Source organism: Poecilia reticulata, unplaced genomic scaffold (genome assembly GCF_000633615.1).
Source record: "Poecilia reticulata strain Guanapo unplaced genomic scaffold, Guppy_female_1.0+MT scaffold_125, whole genome shotgun sequence".
In the NCBI taxonomy this organism is placed as follows: Eukaryota; Metazoa; Chordata; class Actinopteri; order Cyprinodontiformes; family Poeciliidae; genus Poecilia; species Poecilia reticulata.
Window position 1 is genome coordinate 934101 of NW_007615013.1, and position 10182 is coordinate 944282.

Here is a 10182-nt window from a genome sequence, read left to right on the forward strand (position 1 = left end):
CCTGGAATGAAACGGCTCCATCAGGTACAAAACCCTGGAATGAAACGGCTCCATCAGGTACAAAACCCCGGAATGAAACGGCTCCATCCCCTCCTGGTGTAGATCATCTCCAGAGCCTTAATGACCTGATTATTGTGGTTCAGCAGAGGAACATCTGAAGGTTGCAGGTTTCTGCTCTACCAAGTCGTTTGGTAACTAAATAACTTCACTGCCTTCAGACAGAGGAGCTGAAATCAAGTCAAATTCTTCATGCTGGAAAAGTTTCCCCCCATTTTATGAATGAAATAATCCACCAGGAGAACAAATAGTTTCTCATCAATATGAAGGAATTAACTTCAGTAAAGCTGCTATATCTTCACATTTAGTCTCATTTCAAGTTACATTCATCTAATGTCAGATATTTACAAACTGAACCAGAAATACTTGTGTGAAAAGCAGTTTTTGCAGTGTATTTAAGTACGTCATTATTTAACTATTTAAAAGCTGATAAACATTAATTTACATTAAACAAGATGACGAGTGGTGGGGGGCCCAGCTCCCTTATGCCTGGGGCCGGCCCTGCGTGGCACTCACCTGCTGGAAGCCGCTGTTTCCCAGCGACGGCTCGATGGTGAACTTCAGCCTGGTGTCAACACCTGGAAACACACAGGAGGCTGAGCGCCGCAGCTTCGACCGGATCAGAACCGGCTTAAACATCTACATTTACAGACAAAAGTTCGACCAGAACTTCAGGATTAACAGAACCGAGTCAGAATTAGAGTCACATCTCCAGCTTTTTCATCTTTTTCATCTTTTGGTTCGACATTGTCGCTGTCCACTTCCGGTGGTGCTGAATCCGACCCGAACCGCTAAACACCGACAGGAAGTGAATTGGACCCGAACCGAATAGGAAAAACGTTCCGACCGGACCGGACCAAACCGAACCCGTTTCCTCCAACCGGAACCTTTCTAAGCATTATTATTATTATGTTAGAAAATCCCGTTTGACCTGCTTGGTCCGGTTCGGTTCGGCTCCCCTGCGCCATTCCGCTCCAGTGCCGGCTTGTTGCGCGGCTTCGGGGGGGATTACCGGGGAGAACCCGCCCACTTCCCGGTACCGGATTATATTCCCACCCCGGAAAGCGCCCACCGAGATTACAGCAGCGGGACTACACCGGAAACGCTTTACAGAGAAATACAAAATAAAAGCCGGAAGGGTGAAAGGAAGGAAACTGAATCCTTAACGAGACGGTTCAGATTCGGTGGCAAATTTTCAGAAAAATGTTTAATTTCTTCTAAATCTAGAATTATGACATTTAAATGTTCCGATTTCAATCTAAATTATATTTTGGTGTCGGAGATTCAGCCTAAAAATAAAGAACAAAGCAAAATGTCCCCAGAATGAACTCAGAAAAATTCAACATTAAGCAGGACGTCCATGCGGAGCGGCGGTCGGAACCGCAGGTCCACACCTGGTTCCAAGGTGCAGAGCAGCCGCGGGGCGCTGCGGGAGATCCCGTTGCGTTTCCGCAGGACGCTGCTGATGATGCCGCCGACCCCCGCCGGACCCTGCGGCCGCTGCCGGCCGGCCGCCCGGGGCCTCCTGCCGGCGGGGAGCCGCTCCTGCCTCATCCCGGAAACAGGCCGCTCCGACCGGACTCTGCTCTCATCGCCTGCCGATGCGCTTACGAACCGGAGCCGAACCGAGCCGAACTGTTCAAGCAGGTTCAGCTTCTGAAACGCTGCTTCCGGACTAATAGGAACCAGGTCCAAACCACCTGCCGGTACCGGTTCCGGAGAGCATCTGATGAGATGAGGAGGAAGTGGTGGATGCTGCTGATGCTGCACTCTTCCTCCTCCTCCTCCTCTACCTCCTCTCTGACGTCACCAGGAGGCGGCGCAGGGACGGAGGACAGAGGACCGGTCCGGTCCGGTCCATACAGTTCGACAGTAAAACTGGATCTCATGTTCACCAGAAAGGAAACAGTGAGATTATTACGGATTATTTTTATCCTGCAGACGTCACATTATGAACTCCGCTCTTAGTTTTAGTTCTGGTTTCAAACAAAATGTTGGTTCATGAGCCGGTACCGGTTCCGGACCTGCGGTCCGAATCAAAACCATCATCTACAAAATGAACTTTTATGTCTGCAGAAACGTGAAGGTCTTTGAAGTGGTTGGAATAATTAGCAGAACTTCATGGACCCAAACAGAATCGGTTCTGGTCTTACGTCTCTTCTGGGACACGGCCTGGAGGCACGCCGTGATGACGTCACAGTTCTTCTGGCGCTTGTGGGCCAGCCGGTCCCGCCTCTTCAGCTGCCGGAGCAGCTTGGCTGACTGCAGGCCGGAGCGGAGCTTCACCTCCTGGAGGATGGAGCGCAGCTCCTGCAGGTCTGACAGGAGAAGAGCAGCACAGCGGGTCAGAACCAGAACCACAACCAGAACCACAACCTTTTCCTCCCGTTTTGCTCAAACAGACCCAGAGGTCAGTGGGTCTGAACATGCTGGTTTATTCGTTAGCACAGTCCAGCAGAAAACATGGAGTCACTAAACTACGTCATAATATTTATAGTTTCTGGAAACTTTTTCCTCCTAACTTTGAAGTTTAGCTGCTGAAAGCAGAGCAGCAGGAAAACATCAGAACCGTTAACGGACCGTTTCCTCTTCCTGACTCTGCATTGTTCAGCAGGCAGAGTGTGTAGGTGTGCGTGTGTGTGTGTGTGTGTGTGTGTGTGTGTGTGTGTGTGTGTGTGTGTGTGTGTGTGTGTGTGTGTGTGCAGGGCAAACACCGCCTGCCTCTGCATGCCAGGCCAGACTCCAAGGCGACGACCCGATCAGGAAATATCCAAACATTATTATAGTTATTTATTATTCTGACGGTTTTTAATTTAACCCTTTCACCTTTTTAGTAAACATCAAAAATTCTTCATGCAAATAAAGTCCTTCACTTCCTTTGTAAACTTAATTTTGCCACCTGAACGTCAGCAGCAGCATCGTTCCTTCAGTGAACTCTTGATTTGTGAAAATCCAACATGAAGTTCAGCATTTAATTTGTGAATATTCTGATTATTTTATGGGTTAACTGATTAATAACTGAATGAAAATGTTATTTGACTGAATCTGAACCAGGTGAGGCTAAAGCTAAAGCTGGTTCAGATTCTGGGTCATCTGGAAGTGATTTAAATCTTTATCTGATTTTTACCAGAACCAGAACCAGAACCTTCCCGGTCCGAGTCATAACAAGGTTTAGATGTTCACGTTAAAGAACTTCCTGGTTGATAAACGGACAGACTGACGTCAGTCCTGATCAGTACGGACTCACCAGGTTTTCTTTTAACTTCACGTTTAAAATAAAAACCAGCAGAGAAATAAACAAAGTTCATACTGAGGAGCTTTAGCAGCCTCCAGCCTGCAGGGGGCGCTCTTCTTTCTGAACACCTTCAGGCCGTTTTTCAGACAAAATAAATGAAATGTTGCTTAATGATAATTATTATATTGCCTCATTAGTTTGGTCCCTCCCTCCTGGTGTGCATGCATGACGTCACGGGAGGAAGCGCGTTTTGTTGACGTCACTCTGAGATGTTTCAGGTCTTATTTGTAGTTTAGAAAACACAAAATTTTGTCTGATGTCACTTTAATAATTCATGTATTAAACCTACTTCATTATTTTCTACAGTTTCAGTTTCAGTACCGGGTTCTGGTCGGACCCAGACACAGACCCTTCCGGACCGCGCAGGGCCCGCCAGCCCCCGCCCCGCCCCGCTCACCTTTCTGGGCCAGGTATGTCATCTGCAGCCGCCGGGTGTGCCGCTCCTGCAGCTCCTGCAGGAAGCCGCAGCCGGAGCTGCTGCGGGCCGGCAGGGTGTCGGAGCCGGAGCCGGTGGAGCTGTCCCCGCTGTCCGCGGTGCGCCGCCCGCCGCCGCCGCTGAACGCGTCGTAGAGCTCCACCAGCAGGCAGTCCACGATGGAGCTGCGTGGGGCCGCGGGCCCCGGGTCCCGCAGCTCCCGCAGCTCCGCCGGACGTGATGAAGGTGAGGATGAGGATGATGATGTGTCGTTGTGGGTCCACTGCTGGAAGCCGCAGAAATCCTCCGTGGAGTGGCTGAACACGCCGCTCTCCTCCTCGGAGCCCACGCTGCGATCACATATGTTCACTTCCAGAAGTTCCTCCCGGCTCGGTTCGAGCCCCGCCGCCATGTTTCCGGCCGCTGGACCGGTTCCGATCCGGAGCGGGTTTATCAGCGGAGTGGAAGTTTGTCTGAGTCCGTGGAAGACTCCACGGCTCCCCGCGGCAGGTGGGCCGGTCCCGCCGCTCCCGCTGCCTGCCTCCGGGTTCCGGGCCGGACTTCCCGGATCCCCCCTCTTGGACGGAACAATGGACCGGTCCAAAGCGACTCCTGAACGGCGGACAAACTTTCTGCTGCTCCACAGGCAGGTGCAACAGGTGTTCCTGCAGCCAATCAGAGACGAGCCGAAAATGATCGACCAATCAGCTTCATGTGGTGAGCAGCAGCTGAGCAGGAAGTATCAGGATGTTTTTCACTTTGCTTAAACTTTATGAACCTTTTCAGACTTTAACACGTTATTAATAAAGTAAATGTTTAATCATTTAATATTAGAATAAAATATTTTATTGTCCATCGGTGATTCAGATGTAACAACAGATCATAGAATGTAGATTCACATAGAGGGGAAAAACTAATAAAATGTGTTAAAACAGAATAAAGTACAAAATTATAACATAAATACTGCGCAGTTATGAAAACGGCGAAGTGCAAATGAGTTAAAAACTCAATTTCAGTTTTATTTCTACAGTTCACAACAAATGTCTCCAAACTTTTACAGTAAATTATGTCAATTCAATAATAATACATTCATCAGACAGTAAGCTCAATTAATCCATTTCCAAGTTTAAAAAGTCCAAAAGTCACTTCCAATAAATAGTAATAATTTTTAGAATCTTAAATAAGCTAAGAGAGGAAAACATGAGTCTGATTTAATGGCAGATAAAGATGGAAATATTTATATGTTAGTTTTATTATCTTTATTTGTAATATTGCTCAAAACCCTGAAAGCCTGATGTTTTACGTTTTACATTTATATAAAAACATTGTGAATTTTACATTTTATAAAAGTCATGAAAGAATAAAAAGATAAATAATATAAATGATCAACAATAAACCAAATAATAAGACATAATAACGTTGATGAAATGGATAAATAAACCTGAGTTTTCCTCCTGATCATATTAGCTCTGACTGAAAGTAAAAAGTACACCCTCCGGAACCGGGTTCACTTTCTTCGTTCTTTCATTAAAATCATGACTCTGGTTTTAATGAGACGTCAGGTAATCATCCACTAATGTAAACGTGAACGCGCTGCCCCGGCGCACAGCGCCCCTGCTGGATGGACGCGGAGGGTTTCCGTCCGGATCCCATTAAACTCTTTACAGATTTTGCGGTATATTTTATTTAATCTTAGTCAATTTTATATTTTGTTCAACTTCATTGATTGAAAAGAGCAACTTTAAGAGGAAGCATTTAGTTTCATAAGTAAATCAAGACGTAGAAACTAAAGAGGAACCAGAATAAATGATTCAGTCTTATTTCTAATTATTATATTTGTGTGTGAGTGTCCAACAAGGTTCAAAGGTCAAATGGAAATGTCTTCTCTATAATTATTACTATTAATGATTTCTGCATCCATGGTTTTAAAATTAGTCAATTTATTATTTTACATTTATCCATTTTCCTATTATTTATCCTACTTAATATTTCTGTGTCTCATCCAGTATAGTTTAATTATATTTTTCATATTGTATTCTATTTATTGTCATATTAATATGTCCAGGCTTTTATTTTGCACAACCCAGCCTGACAGCTGTTGTTTACATTCTGTTCTGATGACTACTTCCTGTAGTAAAACCAAGCTGCACCAACAGTGCCCCCTGCTGGATGGACATGGATTTACTCTTTAAACCTTAATTATAATTTTATTCATATGTACTTATTTATTTTAGGTTCTTTTTCTCTACGAATTATATCTAAACTTATTTTTACATGACTTCTGTTTTAGTTTCTTAATTTATTATTTTGATTATTTCAAACTTGTAAAATATAGGAACATTTTAATGTTTTTAAACAAATCATAAATTAACGTTCAGTCGCTGTTTAATTTTTTTTATAAAGGTTTCAAAATAAAAGCCGGAATTGCGCTGGGGCTTTTATCATGAAAGGCGGTCCGGAAGTCCCGCCCTCTCCCCGGTGTCTGAGCGACTGTTTCGGCGTGCCTCCTCTCAGTGCTCGGTCTCTGCGGACGGATCAAGATGTCGGACCCCTGCTCCTTCTCCTCCTTCTCCACCTGCCTCACCAAACACCTGAACCTGCAGCTGCACGTGGACTTCGACAGACACGTGATCAGAGGGAAGGTCCAGCTCACCGTGGAGGCTCTGGAGGACCGCTTCTCCGTTCTGGTGAGCTGCCCGGTTCCGGTGCTCCGGTACCGACCCGGTCTCGGCCTTTGAGCTCACATCAGGCAGCTTGTCAGTGAGGCGAATAAAAACAGAGATAATTTGCATAGAGTCTGGTCAGGGGTCTGGTTCAGAAACACGGAGCTCAGGAAGATCTGCTCAGGTTCTGCTCGGTTCTGGTTCTGCAGCGGAACAGCCGCAGGTCCTGCTGAGATGGTGAAGTTTCCTCATCCAGCTGAGGTTCCTCTTTAATTCGGCTCATGAAGGCCACACTTGCATCACATATTTAATCACTTTAAGGAGTTAAATCTGAGCTGAGTTTTGTTAGAAGACGGTGAACTTTGATCTTTGGTTCCGGACTGAAAGTGAATAATTCCTCTACTGCAACATAAACACACCGCAGAAAGTGTTTAAATGTTTTTTTTGTGACTCATCCACACTTCCAGTTGCCACTGTGTGGAGTCCTGGAGTGTGACGTCACGAGGACAGGTGTTTTCACCTGAGCTCTTCATATTTCACTGAAGTGCAATCTGAGTGTGAAAGAGTCGGAAGCAGCAGGATGAAGCGTCAGATTTCATCAGACAGATGCGTTTATATTGTTGAGCTGGAGCTGCAGTGATGTGCGAACCTTGTACTGGTCCAACTGGTTTCAGCCAGGTGACTTTTATCAGCAGGTGTGACTTTATCTTAACTGCTTAATGAAATCAGTTCTTCTGCTGCAGACTTTGGACAGCAGAGACCTGAACGTCTCGTCCGTGTCGGTCAACCAGCAGACGGCCCGCTTCGAGCTGGGCCCCAAACACAGCTTCAAGGGGACCCCGCTGGTCATCACGCTGCCCTATGACCTCTCCAGGTGAGCTCACGTCCAGCTCCCCACCTCCTGTCTGTCCTAACGGTGACCTGTGTGACCTGTCTGTGTGTCTGGACCAATCAGGGGCCAGCAGGTGATCGTGGAGGTGACCTATGAGACGTCTCCATCTGCGTCTGCGCTGCAGTGGCTCACACCTGAGCAGACGGCAGGGAAGAAACAGCCCTACCTGTTCAGCCAGTGCCAGGTGACGTACCTGTCGGACCTACCTAAGGCATAGGAAGATGTGGGCGGGTCCAAACGGAAGTTCCGGTTCCTCTTGGTGGTTTCTAACTGCTGAGACACAGATTTGGGGAAACTGATGTTTCTTCAGTGTTGAGCAATGACCCAGTTGCTCCACTTCCTCCTGGTTCTGGTTCCAAACTGGTTCCGTTTCTAATGAAGCTCCTCGTCTTACCTCTGAAAACCACACAGAACCGGTCTGGAAGGTCCAGCAGAACCAGAACATTCACATAGCAAACTGATCAGGATCTGAATCTTTGCCCTGTGCTTCGTCTGACAGGCTCATCACTGCAGGAGCATGGTTCCCTGTCAGGACACGCCATCCATTAAACACACCTACTACGCACAGGTAACACACATACCTGCACAGCTAACACACACCTGCACAGCTAACACACACACCTGTGTCCAGGTGTCTGTCCCGAAGCAGCTGGTGGCGTTGATGAGTGCGGTGAGGGACGGACAGGAAGTGGACCCTCAGGACTCCGGTCGGATCGTCTACAGGTTCCGACAGCCGGTAGGCCACGCCTCTTTCCTTCATGACATCATCACCGTCTCACCTGAGTTCAGGTGTTCACAGTCTGGCTAAAGTATTCACACCCTTGATGTCTTTTCACAAATAAAACTCTGAAAAGTGTGGCATGCATTAGTATTCAGCCCTACGAGCTCTGTGACCTCACTCTTCCCCTCTGTGACCTCTGACCTCAGGTGGCTATGCCGTCCTACCTGATAGCCATTGTGGTGGGAGCTCTGGAGAGCAGGTAGTGTTTGATGATGTCATGGCTCCACCTGTACCAGGTGACAGGACCTCTGCTCTCTGATTGGTCTACAGGGAGATCGGCCCCAGGTCCAGAGTCTGGTCTGAGACGGAGTTTGTGGACAAGGCGGCGTCCGAGTTCTCTGAGGTGAGTCGCCATGGTAACCGTGATCCGATCGGAGCGGCCGGGCCCGTTCCGCTGCTCTCCCTCACCTGCTCTGGTCTCACCTGTCCATCAGACGGAGACCATGCTGCAGACGGCCGAGGACCTGGCCGGCCCGTATGTCTGGGGTCAGTACGACGTCCTGGTTCTGCCGCCCTCCTTCCCCTACGGCGGCATGGAGAACCCCTGCCTCACCTTCGCCACGCCCACTGTGCTGGTAAACCCCAACGCGCCCGCCACACCTGGCGCCGTGTCATGTGACCGTCCTGTTGACCAGCTGTTTCCTGTCTCTCTCCTCAGGCTGGAGACAAATCCCTGTCTGGAGTGAGTAACACCCGGGTCACACCTGGCTGGGTCTCCGTGTGGGCGGGGCTTTAATGGACAGGTTAATCCAGGTGGGATGGTGTCTGTGCTCCTCAGGTGATCGCTCATGAGATCTCCCACAGCTGGACCGGGAACCTGGTGACCAACAGAACCTGGGAACACTTCTGGTAACCAGTCAGGAGCGAGTAGGGTCCAGTGGGTTTGGGTGTGATGCTCAGGTGTGTTCTGCTCCCAGGCTGAATGAGGGTCACACCGTCTACCTGGAGAGGATGATCGGCAGGCGAATGGAGGGGGAGCAGTTCAGGCAGTTTAAAGCCATCGGGGGCTGGAGTTACCTGCAGGACTCGGTGAGAACCAGAACCCATCAGTACGTCTCCTCAGAACCATGCAGGTGTTTCCTCTCACCGCTCACCTCACCTGCCGCTCAGGTGAACACCTTTGGAGCCAACAACCCTCTGACCAACCTGGTGCCCAGCCTGCAGGAGGTCGATCCAGACGACGCCTTTTCCTTGGTGCCCTACGAGAAAGGCTTCGCTCTGCTGTACCACCTAGAGGAGCTGATGGGGGGCCCAGGTGACCCCTGGACACACACACACACACCTGGTTCTGGTCCCTTGCTGATGCACCTGTTGGCTTGTCTCTCCCTCAGAGGTCTTCATGGGTTTTGTGAAGTCCTACATCCAGCGATTCGCCTACAGCAGTGTCACCACCGATGACTGGAAGAACTACCTGTTCACCTACTTCAAGGACAAGGTGAGGACACACCTGGGAGGGGCACCAGGTGACACACCTGCTCAGGACATTCTGGGATTACGGACCTACTTGGGTGTTTTTGGTTTGACGAACCCACTTCTTGGCTTTTGGGGTGATGAATGTAGTCGAGGACGTACCTGGGGGCCCTGAGGGGCCGTTGGGTTGACCAACCCAGCAGCCCTGAGGGGCCCCCAGGTACGTCCATCACCCAAAAAACAAGGACTGGGTTGACCGACTCGAGGAGCTTTTGGGTCGATGACTATATTCGGGGCCTTTGTGGTGAGGAACACACCTGGAGGGCCTTTGTTTGGGTGGGGAACATTTAGGGGCGACACACCCAGGATCCCTAGTTCTGGGTGTTCCTGGTTCTCAGGTGTCCAACATGTCGTCCTTCAGGTGGACATCCTGAACAAGGTGGACTGGAATGGCTGGATGTTCACTCCTGGGATGCCTCCGGTCAAACCTCAGTAGGTGAACCTTCCCTGTCCCCCATCTGGTCCCTGAGACCCGTCCTGACCCGTTGGTTCTGGTTCTGATCCAGGTATGACACCACGCTGGCAGACGCCTGCATCGCTCTGACTCAGAGGTGGATCAAGGTAAGAACTGCTCCTCATCCAGACAAGTCCCCTAGAGGCTTTGGACCG

At 49.0% G+C, this 10182-nt stretch overlaps 2 protein-coding genes across 9 annotated transcripts in view; one reads left to right on the forward strand and one right to left on the reverse strand.

The window, feature by feature from the left end:
* Positions 1-4191, reverse strand: part of tbc1d30 (TBC1 domain family, member 30) — an 11757-nt gene extending 7566 nt beyond the window's left edge. For 4 of the 8 annotated variants that reach the window (XM_008401643.2, XM_008401641.2, XM_008401642.2 and 1 more), the window contains exons 1-3: positions 3750-4191; positions 2211-2375; positions 574-635 (exon numbers count right to left, since the gene is read on the reverse strand). In XM_008401643.2, the coding sequence (XP_008399865.1) occupies positions 574-635; positions 2211-2375; positions 3750-4179 (657 nt within the window). In that variant the 5' untranslated portion in view covers positions 4180-4191. Of the gene's footprint in view, positions 1-573; positions 636-988; positions 2152-2210; positions 2376-3749 lie in introns of those variants that run through there. The other 4 variants (XM_008401649.2, XM_008401644.2, XM_008401646.2 and 1 more) reach the window with 4 other exon arrangements.
* Positions 4192-4399: 208 nt separating this feature from the next.
* The window catches only part of lta4h (leukotriene A4 hydrolase), a 7367-nt gene continuing 1584 nt past the window's right edge, over positions 4400-10182 (forward strand). The window contains exons 1-16 of the mRNA XM_017302983.1: positions 4400-4484; positions 6171-6454; positions 7174-7304; positions 7386-7506; positions 7822-7890; positions 7954-8058; positions 8250-8302; positions 8374-8446; positions 8538-8678; positions 8762-8785; positions 8882-8952; positions 9021-9132; positions 9214-9358; positions 9435-9538; positions 9935-10005; positions 10080-10134. Of these exons, the coding sequence (XP_017158472.1) occupies positions 6308-6454; positions 7174-7304; positions 7386-7506; positions 7822-7890; positions 7954-8058; positions 8250-8302; positions 8374-8446; positions 8538-8678; positions 8762-8785; positions 8882-8952; positions 9021-9132; positions 9214-9358; positions 9435-9538; positions 9935-10005; positions 10080-10134 (1422 nt within the window). The 5' untranslated portion in view covers positions 4400-4484; positions 6171-6307. The remainder of the gene's footprint in view (positions 4485-6170; positions 6455-7173; positions 7305-7385; positions 7507-7821; positions 7891-7953; positions 8059-8249; positions 8303-8373; positions 8447-8537; positions 8679-8761; positions 8786-8881; positions 8953-9020; positions 9133-9213; positions 9359-9434; positions 9539-9934; positions 10006-10079; positions 10135-10182) is intronic.